Consider the following 15,810-nt stretch of genomic DNA (forward strand, 5'->3'; position numbering starts at 1 on the left):
CAAATCCACTATAACTGGAGCAGTGCGCTTGCTGGAGTATTTTCTCTGTCTTTTCGCCCTCTGGTGTCTGTAGATCCGGTTGGTCCAGTCCTGTTGGATTTCTGCAGAACTGGAAAAGCCAGGGGGGGCCAAACAGGTACCTGCCCAGAACCACATGTTTGTGTGGTTTGGAGGAGAGTGCCACTCGAACCAGTTTTCCCACTAGTTAGGCAGGACAGAGGGCGTTGGTTTAGTCCCTCTGCCTCCTCTGAGTGCTCTATCGCTCTCTCCCTCTCTTTCACACGCGCTGCCTCGCTCTCTCCTTCCTTTTCTCTTCACTTCCGCCCTTGAACTGGGGGGAAAACCTGCATCAGTAGGGACCGAGAAACAGAGAACTCGGCATTTGCTCTATAACGCGGCTTTTTTGTGACATCTCGCTGGACCCAATGAATGGACCGTACTGGGTAAGCACTTATTGGAGAGACAGATGTGGTGGGAGGGACAGTAAATCTTACTTTTTTAACCAAGTATTTGTCGTACGGTATCATTTAAAGCAGAAGACATGCAGGTTTACCATACAGATGTTACCAACTCACAGCTGGGAAAATTTCAGAGCAACGTTGATACACTCCTCTGTAAAGAATGTGTGCGTGTATGAAGCTGCAAAAAATGATTTCGGCCACACCATTGTTGAACTGTTTAGATTGCTATGGTGCTCCGACTCTCGTGCTCTTTCGTGTTTGTGACACCTCTGCAGCCTCTCTTTTCTGGAACTCCGAATAGGTCTTTGATAGAGAAAAGCAGCGACGTGTCTGAATATCAGAGGGACAAACTGAGCTGCCGCTCCACTCAGTGCTCAGATTGACCTGGCTCCTCTCAGAGCCATTCTTTCCCCCAGATGTGAAGGGGGTGGGGTCTGGAGGTGTGCCGGGAGGGTGGCAGGTCCCAGAGCAGGCGACACATAACAGGCGTGCGAGCGAGGGGAGCTAGGGCACAATGTGATTCAGGCATGTTGTGACAGTACCCTCTCAATGTGACAAGCTCCTTTCGGCGCATTTTCCCACACTCTCCTGGGGATCCTTGGCACGTTCTACCCCAGCCTGCTACTCTACACACGGTTCCCAGATGCATGCTGGGTAGTTGTCGGTAATATTTACTGCGCGCTCAGTGTTGACCAGTAGGGCTGCTACTGTTGCCAGGCTATTGACTATTGACTGATACGTACTGGCAGCCTATGTATAGGGTATCTTTTCCTGCATCACATTCCTTCAATAAACTCGTTTTGCTGTCTCGGACAGATGCCATATCTATCTCTGAATGCGATTGCTTCCTTTTGCCAACACCTTTGATTTACTCTCTATAGATGTCCATTGTCTACTGAAGTATGAATTCAGATGATCAGCGTCATCAGTGTCCTGATGCGGTGCCCTTCGTAAGTGTCCGACTCCCTGCGTCCCCTGCAGTATGGAGTCTGAGGACCTGTGCCGGTATGGTCTTCTATGCATGTGATGACGTACTTCCCTTCTGTCCTACCAGAGTAGTCGGCAGACACATGGGCTCAGCCTGGGACTTTCCAAAACAACAATGCATTGACTGATGGCGCTTACAATAAAAGCAAGACGTCTCCAAGAATCCTTTTTTCAGTATCACTTAGTTAAAGAGTCTTCAATGAACTGTTTTTAGAAAAGATCTCTGTCACCTGAGAGGAGGATAACAGTTAATATTGTACTGCAGATGACAAACCATCCAAACCATTTTCTGTCCATATCCATATTTTCGCTCTAACAGTTAAGGCTTATTAAGTACTGTGTTAAAGGGTGGTCCCTGCCAGGAGTTGAACTACACGCACACTGTCAGAAACCGCTTGTCCAGAGCAGGATCGCGGTGAGCCAGAGCCTAACCTGGCAACACAGGGCACAAGGCTGGAGGGGGAGGGGACACACCCAGGACGGGACGCCAGTCTGCCGCAAGGCACCCCGAGAGAGACTCGAACCCCAGACCCACCGGAGAGCAGGAACCGGCCACGCCTGCTGCACCACCGCGCCCCCCAGAGTCGAACTAAAAACTTAATTTTACAAGTCTCCCTTGATGCTTCTGCTGTACTTATTAGAAAACTCCTAAGATGGTTTGAGAGCACATGTGCACTTTGCATGTTGGGGATCAACACTGCAACTGTGAGGTTAATTTTTCTGGATTATGCCCATGTTTTTATTTGAAGGAACTCCGCTCTTTAACCGGCAGCCTATCGGTCAGTTCATTAATGAGACGAACTCCCCAGGTCTGGAAAGCTGAGATCCTCTCCCTCTTCCTGTTGTTGCAAGAACATGCTGCTTCTTGCACTCTCTCCCGTTCAGGACCGACGACGTATCCCGACTTGCTGAGAAGGCGAACGGCTCACATGAATACGCAAAGTTAGGCGGCTGGATCCCTGCGCTCCATCAGCACTATGGTTATAGGAGGGCTTGTTATTCTAATTCAGCTGCCCTAAAAAAGCGAATTTATTCAGATCGGACACTAGTCATTAGGATGGTTTCAGAGATGCAGGCCTGGTTTGAGCAGGTTGGTTTGCTCTGAGTTCGGGCAAAGAGCCTGATGGAGTGTGAGTGATGTGTAATGGGCATGTGCTGCTCTTATGCGAGCATCTCCAGGTCATGCTGTAGCAGGTTTAAACATGGCTTCTTTTACATAAAGCATCGCCCCTCTGCTGAATGAAGATTGCAGCACTGGTTTAACAGCTCCGTGTTTTATTTCTTTATTTTGTGCATTGTTGAATTTGTGTGGGAATCAGTGCAAATGTGTGTATTTGCATGAACTGTTCTGAAACAGTAATGGGCACAACCACAACAAGTTGCACAACGCACATCCCTTTTATCCGACACGCAGAGAGACGCACACCATCATACACTCAAACGACACACAAATAAGTTACGCTCCAGGCACCATCCTTGAAAATCCTGTCAAGCCGGTTGCCATCATTTCCAATATCTGAAACGTTCAGCTTGTGTTGACAGGCTCGTGATGACGAACACATAGGCGCACGCCATTGTTCAACAAAGTTTGTGTTGTTTTACTGGTTGCTGTTGAATTTTCCGCTTGCTTTGCAGCCCTAAGAGGAGATGACCTTTGATCCCCTGTAGGACCGACCTGAAACCCAACCATGGCTATGGACAGCTTCAATGAACTGCTCCATAAGCTGAAGGTCCTTCACGAAAGGGAGCTTGAAGGTAGGCTGCATGTGATGCCCTTGCAGTGCATGACAATTCTAGATGTTTCCATAACCTCAGCTCAGTTTGGGTTCTTAGCTCGCGTATTCATTACTCGTCCCGGCTGCATCTGAAACGTCACGTGAGCACATCTGAAGATAGACACTGCAAGGAAAGGGACATTTTCAATGATATTAAATCAGTTGTTTTTAATTCATGACAACTTTGACTTCCAAAAACAAATCGCACTGATATTTCGCTTACTGTTTAGGATGGCAAGAAAAAGTCCTGGAGCTGACAAATCAGAAGTGCTGGTGAGAGTTGATCTTATGCTTCGCTGATTAATCACTTGTTTTAGCTACCAAGCTGGTGTCGATCGCCATCTATAATGCTGCTCAAGCAAGACGAAAGTGTACCTATGTGGTGTGAAGATGATGAATTATGAATCCTGTGTTCATAAGCAGTGATACAAAACGTATGGAAGAGCTGTTCAACAAGAACCAACAGCTACGAGAGCAACAGAGGACATTAACTGAAAACATCAAACAATTGGAGAACAGGTGTGTTTGTGTGCATCACAGTATAAAGAGCTGTAACGTTCAGTCATGAATACACACACATTGGCTGAGGCCACTTGTCCCAAGCAGGGTCGCGGCAAGCCGGAGCCTAACCTGGCAACACAGGGTGCGAGGCTGGAGGGGGAGGGGACACACCCAGGACAAGATGCCAGTCCATTGCAAGGCACCCCAAGCGGGACTCAAACCCCAGACCCACCAGAGAGCAGGACCTGGCCAAACCCGTTGCGCCGTCGCGCCCCCTCTCTTTTACCATGAATAATAATAATTAAACCTATACAGAATAAATGAGTTCTTGGGTTCTTTTTTTTTTTTTTTAAAAAAAAAGGAAAAGGGCATGGTATCGACTGGTAGAACACGGATGGTGTGTCACTTCTAAGTGTTAGTCTTTATCAAGAACATCCTGCGCTCACGCAAGCGAACAGGTTTTGTAACTCCCTGCCGCTGGGGGTGTGGTGTTTCAGAAGTGGGCGTTTCCTTCACGTTCTCCAGGTAGAGTGCAGGCTCCCTGTGAACTCGTCACTTTGCTCGACTCCCCATGAAGCCCTTGTATTCCCCTTGGGGTGTTTTCTGAACAACCATGTCCAGACGTTCAAAAGCAGTACATTATCAAACTTTTGGGATGTTGTTTGTTGTAGAAAGTATTTGTGGCAGGCAATAAGAGAAGCCATGCAACTAGACTCCTAGACTGAGACCCCACCCTGGTGAGGGCTCATTTAGACAAAGCGAGCACCAGGTATGGCCAATTTGGTCAATTAAAGACTTTAATAAAGGAGACAAAGAGTGAGAAGAAGCAAGTTTATAGTTTTTTTTTCCACTTCTACTATTTTTTTTTTTTTTTTATGTTTTCTTGCTGGTGTTTGTATGGTTTCCTTTTCAGTTTGTGTATAATATGTGACCTGATTTTTTTTTTTTTTTGTCCTTGGGTAGTTCTTAGGGGTTCTTTTTTTCCTAGCAGTAAGCCTTACATCTTTTAAATGCTGCAACTGAATAAATGCTGTTGGTCCACCCATTACCAGTTTGTGTGGTCACTCCCTGTATCACACATCCCAGCATGTCAGAGAGAAACATTATAACATAATGTTATAATATAACATCATATTTAAAGAGGAAAAATGTGTCGCTCCTGATTGGCTGGGCCTACAGCACAGTGTGATCACGTTAAGAAGTAACTGACCCTCAGTATCCTAGCCTTCGTTTCCAACATTGAGGGAAAATACCATATTTGACCTCAGAAGCCCTGAAATACCTTGTGCTACTGTTGAAAAAGCAAAAAATTTTATTGCCTTGAGCTACAGCTTCGTCTCCCCGACTGTGTGTGTGTGTGTGAATATAGAATGTGTGGCCTTGTTTGTGCTCAGCCTGCCCAACCGTGCATTCATGTCGGTTTGTGTGACCTCCATGTGACCTCTGCGTTTACCCTTTCCCAGGTTGCGTGCAGGTCTGTGCGACCGGTGCACGGTCACTCAGGACGTGGCCAAGCGGAAGCAGCAGGAGTACGAGAGCTCGCAGATCCAGAGTCTCCAGCACATCTCTGTCCTGGGTACTTGTCTCAAGCTTTGCTACACCCAATACCCACTCCCAACATCCCACAGTGTTGCTGGTTACCTTCCGTTTTTGTATCTGCAGTTTGAAATTTAGATTAAAATCTCAGTTTTTAACTGTTATCCTGCGCTGCCCGTCGCTGATCCTAGGGAGTTTCCTTCTCGATACGCTCAAGATCATAGTCTCCTCGGTGATGGGATGATCCTCCGTTTCCTAAAAGCAGCTCGCTGCGACAAACACACTTCGAACGCGTTTTCATTCCGTTCTTCCGGAGTGTTTCCGTCGAGTCCTTCAGCACGTGTGCTTGTGCGCAGTGAGCGAGATGAATGCCCTGAAGAAGGAGAACAAGAGGCTGCAGGAGGAGGTCAAGAGCTTGCGAGGAATCATTGAGTGAGTCTGCCCTATCTCTCACTCGCACGCTCGCAAGCACGTGTTGGAAGAAAAAACGCACTCCAGCGTATATCTTATGTAAATGGCTGCGTTGTTTCCGTGTCACTGTAGAGGTCAGAACGGTCACAGCTCCCAGGTGTCAACTCCGGAGTCGGGCACCCCTCCCATCCCTGCCGGGGAAGCAACGAAAAACTGCGCGCAGACTCAAAGTGGGCAGATTCCAACGCTGGCTGCAGTGAAGGCCGATCCAGACCCCGTCCCTTTCCTCAGTGCTGAAGGTGCGAGACGGGCCGCTTCTATCCACGTGACCCCCCCAAAGCTCTGAATCCTTTCATTACTGAGTGCGGATTCCTTCTGGAAATTCAGCCAACCATTAACTCTTTGCTTTTCCTGTTTTGTGAACGTCACAGAGAAGCCGCAAGAATGTAGAAAGCCACCAGCATGGACCGGACAGGAGCCATACGTAACTATTTTATCATCCAACATTTTTACGGTTTGCAGACCTCTTTCAGTGTAACGACTGTATGAATGTGGTACAGAATATTTTCAGAAAATTTAGCTTGTAAAGAAGTTCTGATAAGCAAATAATTTTTTTAGTGTGATTCAGTTCAAAATTATTTATTATGATGCGATTCAATTCAAATTATCTAGAGCCTTTGGTTCTGAAGGTCTCAGAATCAATTTTTCACCTACTGCTGTAGTACCCTTGAGCAAGGTACTTGCCATAAATTGCTCCAGCAAGAATTTCTCAGCTGTATAAATGGTTAAATCACTGCAGGTAAACTAGCATTGTAAGTCGCTTTGGAGAAAAGCATCAGCTAACTGAATAAATGTATATAATGTATCATAAATGTAAATTATATTTATTACATCCTTTTTTATTTAATTGACAACAGAACAGAACAGAACCGAGTCACTGCAACCGAGACAGAATCAATACAGCCAGAAATTGCAAATGCACATTCATGCATGCAATGCAAGGGCAAAAGGTTACAATATTTACCAGGTGGGATCATGTAGCACTATTTAAGAAGTTGCAAAAGGGTGAGCAAATATTCCAAAGTTCATTCAAATTATCATGAAAACTGAATGTTACTTTTTCCTGTATGTCAGGCACTTGAGTCAACCACATATTCATAAAAGAAGCTGCTGGTGTGGATCAGTAATAAATGTTGTTTGTAGATGTATTAGCATAATCAAATTATTTTCTATAACTTAATCGAAACAGAATTTAGGCTGTGGTTTGACTGGACAACAGAGTGGCAAAATCAAACTTTTTGGTGAAGATAACTGGGTAAATAATTGTAGGTAGCTTAACGTTGTCGCTTTGGAGAAAAGTTTCCTCTAAATTAATACATGTAAATGCATTATTATTATTGATTTAAAAAATGCTTCTGGAAATCTAATTTGTATTTGGAGAAAGAATGTCCACATTCATGTGGTTTTTGTCTGTTTTCCCTGAGGTTTCCAACAAACTGCAAGCAAAATGTCCTCCTGTCTCCCCAGGACAGAGGGCTGACATTACAGCCCCCAGAGGTTCCTCAGGAGTGAAGAGGTGAGAGGGAACGTTGTGATAGCGGGATGGGATGAAGATGGTTGGGGGACAAAGGAGACAGACAGGGAGATGTACACTTACAGTAGGAGTGTGGGACTGGAAATCAATCACTTTGTCAGATTTTGCATCAACTCACATTCTGCCTTCTTGTTTTCCATGTTCATGTCATGTGCCCCGTTCGCTGGTCTCTCCATCCTCCACCCTCCCCCTTCTCTGGGGCTCCACGCTCTCCCCTCAGAACTCGCAGCATGGAGGCTATGGAACAGTACCACCCGCACAACTCCCCCATCTCCCCGTTGCTCCTTCTCAAGGGCTTCCACGTCCCCGTCTCTTCCTCCCCTTCTTCATCCTCGTCCCCTGCTTCCCCTTGGGATGAGAAGATCGGCACTCACCTCATTCAGAGTCCAGTGATTTACCGGCCGCGGCCCATCAAAACCACCCGCCTTTCGCTGCCCTATCCCATCATCGATCACCAGGAGTGGGCAGCCTTGGCGAACTATGAGAGGAAGCGGCTAGGAAAGGAGCAGTTCCCCGGCGAGGGCTTGGACGGCCACCCTGGGAACTGGGGCAGAAAGCGCAGCCCCGAGCCACTCCTCAGTGCCGTTCAGCCCCTGGGACAGGTACTGCCCCCGGGAGACACACGGTGGAAAGAGAGGACCAAGGAGAAAGAGGCAGCACCGCTTCTGCTGAAATGCGGCAGCAGGACAACGGACAAGCGCTCGGAGAAAAACTCGACTGACGCTGCAGGGGAGGCCCCTCTTGATTTGTCCGACCCGCGGCGGTCCCAGCCCAGCGAGCAGCCGAAGGTTCGCAAGCCCACCCCTTCCCTGCCGGAAGAAGACCCCGAGGGAGCAGGGGGGTCCGACAAGGTGTCCGCGATAAAGGCTCCGCCTCAGGCTCAGACGTTACCTCCGTCATGTGGTTCGGCCTTATCTTCACCCAGCGCCGCCCCCGCCCAGGCGTTCCCGCCCACCAGCCCCTCGCAGGGGCCACTCCCTCATTCTGGCAGAAAAGACCATCAGGTAGGCTGATACACACACGCAATCACGTTTCCACAGTAGTGGATGCAAAAATTATATGGGAAACACACAGCGTCATTCTTTCACGTAGTCACTCCAGGTAAAAGCACATACACACCAGTGTCAGTACACGCTGGTATCTATACACACCAGTACCCATACACAGCAGTGCCTGTACAAACCAGCATCCACACCAACATGCCCTGGGAGGACTAGAGAGTGAGACATTTTTGCAACGTGTCGCTGTTTGTATTCAAGCGTTGGCGGCAGTCATGAACTTCAGCTGTACAAACCAGCAGCCAAGTAGACGATGTAGATGAGCAGCGGAAGCAGTAAACATGAGTTCAACAAACACATTACAGTGAAGAGTATATTGAGGAAAAAAATAGTCCCAGCAGTGTTTTGGCACATAATTCCAGGACTGTACTCAAAACACTCAGTGGGAAAGCATTTGAGTATTTCAGAGGTGAAGGTGTGACATCAGCTCCTCCGACTGACGTTCGTAATGCTTTGTTCAGCGTTTCAAGAAGCCGTTTTGGCTACAGACCCTTAGCGTGGAGTCTCAGCAGGGTTTCATCGGGACATTTTTGATTCCAGAAGCAGGAGCAGGAGGAAGAGTCGAATGGAGGAAAAGAGGAGAAGAATTCACAGCTCTCACCAAAGGAGGAACAGAAAAAAGTCCCTGTCCTTACCATATCTCTCCGTCCAGGTAAGAGTATCGGTCCTCAGTTTCCAGATGTTTTCTTTTTAACCCCTGTGGGGGAATTTTTACAAGTGTCATATTCCTTAAACGCTTTAAAACGTTAAAAAATGCAAAAACTTTTTATGACTTTTGATACGGTGACAAAATCCCCACTATACTAAAAATGTCTGTGTGTGTTTGCGTGTTAATTTTCTCCTTGCATGCGCAGTTGTAGTGTTGGAGACAATGAAAGAAGGGATTGAAACGCAGGAATCGTCCGATCAAGAAGTAAGTGTTAGACATTAAAAACCATTTCCTTCTCTAGGGAGGCAGGTTCATATGAACCTAAGCTAAATGTGAAAATAAGATTTGGTACCTTGAAGAGTCTGTCCACTTATTTGAAATATATTACAAAATGCATTAATATGTTTGTAAGGTTTGCTTATTGTCAGCGATGAGTAGTTTGGCTCATTTGGCTCCCGACAGATGCCAGCGGCTCTACGTCCAGAAAGCAGAGTTGATGGCACACTGGATGAGGACTGCTCCTCCCCCGATAGAGGCCAAAATGGGCGGAGGACACGGAGAGGACCTGCCTTTGGAAGGGATGGTGAGTTCCGGATAGCATCACTGACATGGTCATAAGTCCATCCATCCATCCATCCATCCATTCCTTAGATCATGTGTCTCCATAGTTCCAGAAATTTCTATATTTACGCTGCCTTTTCTGTAGCACAAGTTAGGGAAAAAAAATATTCCTTTTTGAGTCTTATTAAATAAGCTGCTGATGCAAAAAAAGCTCTGGGGCCATTTTTTAATCACAGGTGATAGAATTTCAGGGCTATACAATGATAAGGCGCAAAGGATAAGTGTTCTGCCCGCAGATTCATTTAGCTCATGTGATTAATTGCTTTGTTGAGCAGAACCTTTATTTCCGTAAGTTATACGCAATTTGTGCACGTGCGCTATTTTCATGATGCACTACTGTCAGGATAGGCATAGTGGAAGCGTCTTGAGTTCTGTGTGCTTTTCCTACGCCCGTGGAAGCAATAACTGTAAGTTGTGAAGTTCTTGCAGACATTGGCTAAAATGCTTACGTGCTTTAAGTTTGACCTTTGTAATGTAAACTCTGTGGTGGACAATGTGAACAAGTTTCACAGGATGGTACTACCAGTGTAAGTCCGGCTCACTAAGTAGTCATTTTCGTGACTATTCCTATTGTAGAATGCAATGTTTTTTAAGAAACTGAAGTGTGGAAACCCTTGTCTTAAAGACAAAAATGCAATTTAAGTGTATTTGACCTAATTCATACCTGTACAGTCTCGCTGTAACAGTTTACATTTACATGTATTTATTTAGCAGACACTTTTCTCCAAAGTGACTTCCAATGAACACTGTGTAGTGTTATCAGGCCACACACCTTATTCACCAAGGTGACTTACACTGCTAGATAAACTACTTACACTGGGTCACTCATCCATACATCAGTGGAACACACTCTCTCTCTCACTCACACACTCTGGGGAAGCGGAACAGCATGTGTTTGGACTGTGGGAGGAAACCAGAGCACCTGGAGGAGACCTACCCAGACATGGGGAGAACATGCAAACTCCTTTGGGATAAGCACCTTATTCAAAGGTACTATAGGAACACCAGGGAACGGAGTTTCAACCATTAAACCTTCAGGTTGCAAGGCTGAGACCTTAAGTGCTTCCCAACCCAATTTTTTGACAAAATCTAATTTATTTATATACATATTTTATTTACATAGAAGACAGATAGGAATTATTGATTGCAAGGTCTGCTCTTTTTTGATACATTCCATGTCTGCACCAGTCCTGCTTCGGCGATCCCCCAAAGACCGGAGAGGGAAGCTGACCTTGTCTCAGGGAGACATGGAGAGCTGAACAACTCCTCAGGTGAGCCAGGGGAGACCTCAAACTATGAAGAAGTAGTAATTCTTCAGGAACTACCTGGTCTGTCCCAGTACGCAGTACATGCTCTGCTGAACTACACACACAATGTCTAAAACCACTTGTCCCGAACGGGGTGGCGATGAACTGGAGCCTAACCCGGCAACACAGGGTGCAGGGCTGGAAGGGGAGGGGACAAACCCAAGACAGGACGCCAGTCCATCACAAGGCACCCCAAGCAGGACTCGAACCCCTGACTTGCCAGAGAGCAAGATGCAGCCAAACCCACCGCACCACCACACCCCATGTTTCTTTAATACAATTCTCCCTATTTGTTACCATGTCTCACAATGTGAATTTATGTGAAAATATTGAATTTTTCCCCAGGTATCAATAAAGTGCTTATCTATCTACCTATGAAATACTTTATCTTAGCAGATACATTGTTAAACCAGCACTGAAATGCAATTGACACTAAATAAAAAACAAAAAAAGTGTTTGTCTTTGATTACGAAAGGTGGTTTGAATAAAACAGTGTGCAGGAATACAAAGAAGCAGACGTGATTCCCACCCATCATGTGAGAGAGACAGCTTAGGTGCTACTGTACTACATGTTAGAAGTCAGTGTAGACCTGTGCTGTCAAATTTAACAAAAAAAAAAAAACCCTTCAGAATATACATGGTCACTGTCCAAAAAACAGGGTACAGGGTTACAAGTACGTGTCTTTCAAGAAGTGTATGTGTTTTCTGCAGCAATGAGAAGATGCTCTAGTTGTTGCCTCTAGTTCCTACTGCTGTGCGTGTGTGTGTGTGACCATAAAGACCACACAACAATCTGAAAAAAAATACTCAGATACAGCAACGGTCCCTTTTCTAATTCAGTAGAACAGGTAAGAATAACTGGAAAGCTGGTTCTAGCATTGGTTAAATTAGAAGCATGAGATCGGTGTGAAATGTCACTGATAAGTGTTTCGGTCTTCCTCCATAGAGTCACTTCGCTCTCTTCTGCTTGTGTCTTGCGCAATATGTTTGAAGTCACATTTTGAATGTGTACAGTTACACACTGTAATACACTTTTCTGTATTGCCTCTTTGTTCACTCCAAGTATCTCCAGAAAATTGACCGGACGCGATCTATCCATTGGTTTGTTACAAGCTGCATTGCTGGCGGGTGCCAGTAGAGGGTACCTCGACAAAGGCACTGCAGTCCGTAGGATGGAAATGGAAACGCCACAATGTGCAGAGTATATATTTAATCCGTTGAAAATGTCACAGCTTGCTTGACATCTGTTCAAATCTACACGCCAAACTGAATAAACATCCTGTCTAGAAAACATCCTGTATTTCCAAAAACATTCAAAGCTTAAAATCGTTATGTGGTAGGACCTAGGAAAAAACATACGCGAATTGTTTACAAATAAAATTTATGGGATTATTAGTCTAAATATATAATAGCAATAAAATTATAAAATTTGTGTTCCCAGAAATCTGGGTAATACTGGAAGATGTTAATAGTTTTTTTTTTACATTTATTTATTTAGCAGAGGCTTTTCTCCAAAGCAACTTCCAATGAACTCTATGTAGTGTTGCTATCAGCCCACACACCTTATTCACCGTGGTGACTTACACTGCTAGATACACTACTTACACTGGGTCACTCATTCATACATACTTATCCATTAATAGCTTTTTCTTTTTTTTAACCTTGCTCCCCATAACTTCACTTATTGTCTATATATAAACAATATATATATATATATATATATATATATATATATATATGTATATATACAGTAGCTGCTGCATGATTTTTTTTCCTGAAATTCACATGTATTCATTTTCTTTTATTTTTGTCCAGTAGCAGTCCCAGTATATTGCCTTGGAGTGTTTTGCGGAGGATGCAACAAGTAAACTTAATAACTATGATAGCTATTTAAATATAAGTGTGGAGAAACAGTCAGGAAGGAACATCCCTACCTTTGGCTGGTGGACCATACCACAGATGATAAAAGTTAAGTGATAAACTCCAAAATAGTCTATCAGCCAATACTAGGAATGTCCTTATATTTCTCTGTGGTGCGACAGGCTTTATTTAAATCAACAAAAATTCAAGAAACTGAAGGCTGTATCACCTGATTGAGCGGGGTGATGCAGTGAGGTTACGAAGAAGAAGTAGCGACCGAGACACGCTTTTTCTGCTGAGCGAGTTTTGGCGTATCCACTTTTTAAATACTGTCTCACCGAATGGGGTTACAGAGGAGAGGCCTTTATATTGTTTTTTTTTTTATAAAATTCAGTTCTTCATCTTTTTTGTCCTTCATTCATTGTTCTTTGTTTCTTGTTCTTTATTTGTCACCTATTATTTTAACTATCGGTATCGGTGCGTTTCTCCACATACTGCTCTTTTTTCGTACGGTTTATGCCTACCGTTCAATTGTTTGTCTAAAAGTTATGATGCCATTACCTGTCACCCATCTTATGGACTGTATGCATGTCTCGTGAAGTACTGTACCGTACACACACGCCGATGAAGGCGCTTAGCAAAACGCAGTCTTGTACAAACTAAATTTTATGTTGCTACGTAAAGGTTGAGCCATTATTTTTTCAGCTCATTAATATTGTCAGTTGAGTAGAGTGAGTTTTTTTTTTAAATATTCTTCTGTAATAAGGGCCCACTTGTATAAATAGCTCAATAATTGTGGGGAGCTCAGTATGAAAGTTAACTTTGTCAGTCTTTCGGAGTAAAGCATCAGTTAAATATAGTGTCATAAACGTAGAGGCTGCTGCAGACAAATGCATGTGGTCACTGTGGTGTGTACATGCCTCCTTCTTGTGCCCCAGGCGAAGAAGGTTTCTTCATGAGATGACCGTCCTCGTGCAGGCGGGCTCATAGGACATCAGCTTTGCCCAGAGATGCCATCCTGTGGCCTGCTGCCGAATTCACTTGAAAAAGAGTACAAGAGCAGCAGACTGGCCCGTTGACCACGGGACAAAAGGCTATCGCACCGCGTTTCGGGAACGATGGAATCCCAGGATGATGAATCACAATTATAACATTAATGAAACAACAAAATTTCCCTGCAACACTAGCACTTCAACTCACAAGCAAGACTTCTGGAGTCACCGCCGCTGATGTCTGGGTTGCTTCTCAAGAAGTGGACACGAAAGTGGGGGAAGCTGTCCTTCCTCTTTATTCGCCTACCCACTAAACAAAGCGTGTAAAATATCCATTTTTTTGATAATAAGTTTGCATTTTGTTCATTCTCTTTCCCGGCAACGGTTATAACTCCCAGCAGTCTATTTTTGTCGTTTAAATGCAATTCCTGTCTAGTTGCAAAAAAAGACAAATTCTAAAAAATGATTTCTCGTTCCTCTTTTGGGGTTTAGCAAAGAACACATTTTGCAAGAGTGAATGTTCCATTTGCAACTGCAGTAGAAATTGTAGACTATGGTGGGGGGTGGGGGGGGGTGCGGGGGAGGGCTGTGAGAAGTGGACAGAAGATAGCGGAGACCGTAAAAGATACACAATGCTGGTGCTTTCATTGTCTCACCTGCGTCGCACTTATAATCAAAGTATCACGCTAGGATCTCAATAAAGTGTACATGGTACAGAATATACACTGTATCCTGGTATTTCAGAGGATGAGACGGAGGGTTTAAGTAATCTGCACAATTCTAATGCAAATTTCTCTTTTTTGGGCTGAAAAAAATCTTTGAAAAAACTGAAAATATGCATATCAAGCACAAGAAGTCATCCATCTACAAGGGACTGAAGGCGCAAGCACCACGCACACCGAGCTACCCTGACACATAGGAGCGTGCCTTATTGTTAATGCGATCTCTAGATCAGCGAACTTCCTCCCCTCCTCTCTTGTTGTTTGCATATCAGGGGCCCGGGCTGCCACTGCAGCTGAAAACACAAGAGAGAACTGGTTGAGTATTGCCAGACGGCAGAAAAAGACCACACCGAATGAAATGCTGACCTATGGAACTTGCAGATACGAACAAAAGAGAAGAATCAACCCTCTCTTGCAGCAGAAAATATGACATGGCTATATGGATGGATTGGGAGATTTTGGTCGCAGCGGGATCATCTCACATTAGCTGCCAAGGGAGTTATTTGCGGGGCAGCGCAGCAACAGAGCGGGCACTGGCTGCTCTTATTCAGGAGTATGGAAGACAAGAGAGGGTTAAAGATGGTACGAAAGGTGTGGAGATGAGTTCACCAGCGCTTGCATCCATCGTCTCCGTTCACCCTCCCAGTCATATCTAAGCAGAAAGCGAGTGATATGTTCCGAAGTGCGCCAACCAGTCTAAGGAAGCTTCGTAATGTAGATCCCACATACCATATCAATGACAATAACAATAACAGGACCGGAGATGCCTCAAACACGCATTCCGAAATGAGTCCTCGGTTCCTGGCCCGAGAAAGAGTTTGCGTGAAGCTGGATGCTGAAACGGAAGTCCGCCGTTACGCCTGACCTCCGATAATGGATTAACCAGATGAACACTTTTAAATGTATGGGATGCACGAGCAAATGCAACTTTTATCGCCTTCTGAGCATAGCTCATGGTGGACACCGAACACCATTTGGTTCTCTTCAAAACCTTGAAAAGTCCTGCGAAGAGCACGCCTTGTCAAAAGGATCCATATGCAAATCTGATGGTATAGTCCTAAAACGATGGCTCTGGTTATCTATATCTGCGGTGATTAATGTCACATGACATGGGCAACAGGTTCTCAGAAATAAGGTATGTAATGCAAACTAGTAAGAGTAGTAAGAGTAGTATGCTTTTAAAGCTGCTGTCCTCTTATGCCTGGAAAGAAACAGGTGTCTTACACCGCTTCAAAAACTAAGTGCCAAGCAGAAATTATTAGTATTTCTTCTTTTCCCCTTTATTTGGCAGAGCCCTTTGGTCAAAGACATTTACAATATTTGATCATTAGCACTA

The 15,810-nt window shown here is 44.8% G+C and overlaps 1 protein-coding gene across 3 annotated transcripts; it reads left to right on the forward strand.

Annotated features, from left to right (window-relative positions):
• The first annotated feature begins 218 nt into the window (after window positions 1–218).
• Window positions 219–11,018, forward strand: rbbp8l (retinoblastoma binding protein 8-like). 3 transcript variants are annotated; one of them, XM_018737629.2, is made up of 14 exons: window positions 219–443; window positions 3,084–3,203; window positions 3,454–3,496; window positions 3,644–3,742; window positions 5,188–5,300; window positions 5,617–5,692; window positions 5,804–5,970; window positions 6,103–6,155; window positions 7,156–7,247; window positions 7,486–8,269; window positions 8,864–8,975; window positions 9,178–9,236; window positions 9,435–9,555; window positions 10,782–11,018. In XM_018737629.2, the coding sequence occupies exons 2-14, from the start codon at window positions 3,137–3,139 to the stop codon at window positions 10,850–10,852; spliced, it is 1,857 nt and encodes a 618-aa protein (XP_018593145.2). In that variant the 5' UTR covers window positions 219–443; window positions 3,084–3,136; the 3' UTR covers window positions 10,853–11,018. The 3 variants fall into 3 exon arrangements, with proteins under 3 accessions (XP_018593145.2, XP_018593148.2, XP_018593147.2); XM_018737632.2 differs by having other exon boundaries at window positions 8,867–8,975; XM_018737631.2 differs by having other exon boundaries at window positions 3,647–3,742.
• The last annotated feature ends 4,792 nt before the right edge of the window (window positions 11,019–15,810 follow it).

Source organism: Scleropages formosus, chromosome 2, assembly GCF_900964775.1.
Source record: "Scleropages formosus chromosome 2, fSclFor1.1, whole genome shotgun sequence".
NCBI lineage: Eukaryota > Metazoa > Chordata > Actinopteri > Osteoglossiformes > Osteoglossidae > Scleropages > Scleropages formosus.

Bases quoted from the DNA above. Each gene is read 5' to 3' on its own strand.
- rbbp8l (XM_018737629.2), top strand. From the start codon at position 3,137: ATGGCTATGGACAGCTTCAATGAACTGCTCCATAAGCTGAAGGTCCTT. The intron at 8,976-9,177 runs GTAAGAGTATCG...TTGCATGCGCAG, and splicing joins TACCATATCTCTCCGTCCAG to TTGTAGTGTTGGAGACAATG. The intron at 9,556-10,781 runs GTGAGTTCCGGA...TGTCTGCACCAG, and splicing joins ACCTGCCTTTGGAAGGGATG to TCCTGCTTCGGCGATCCCCC.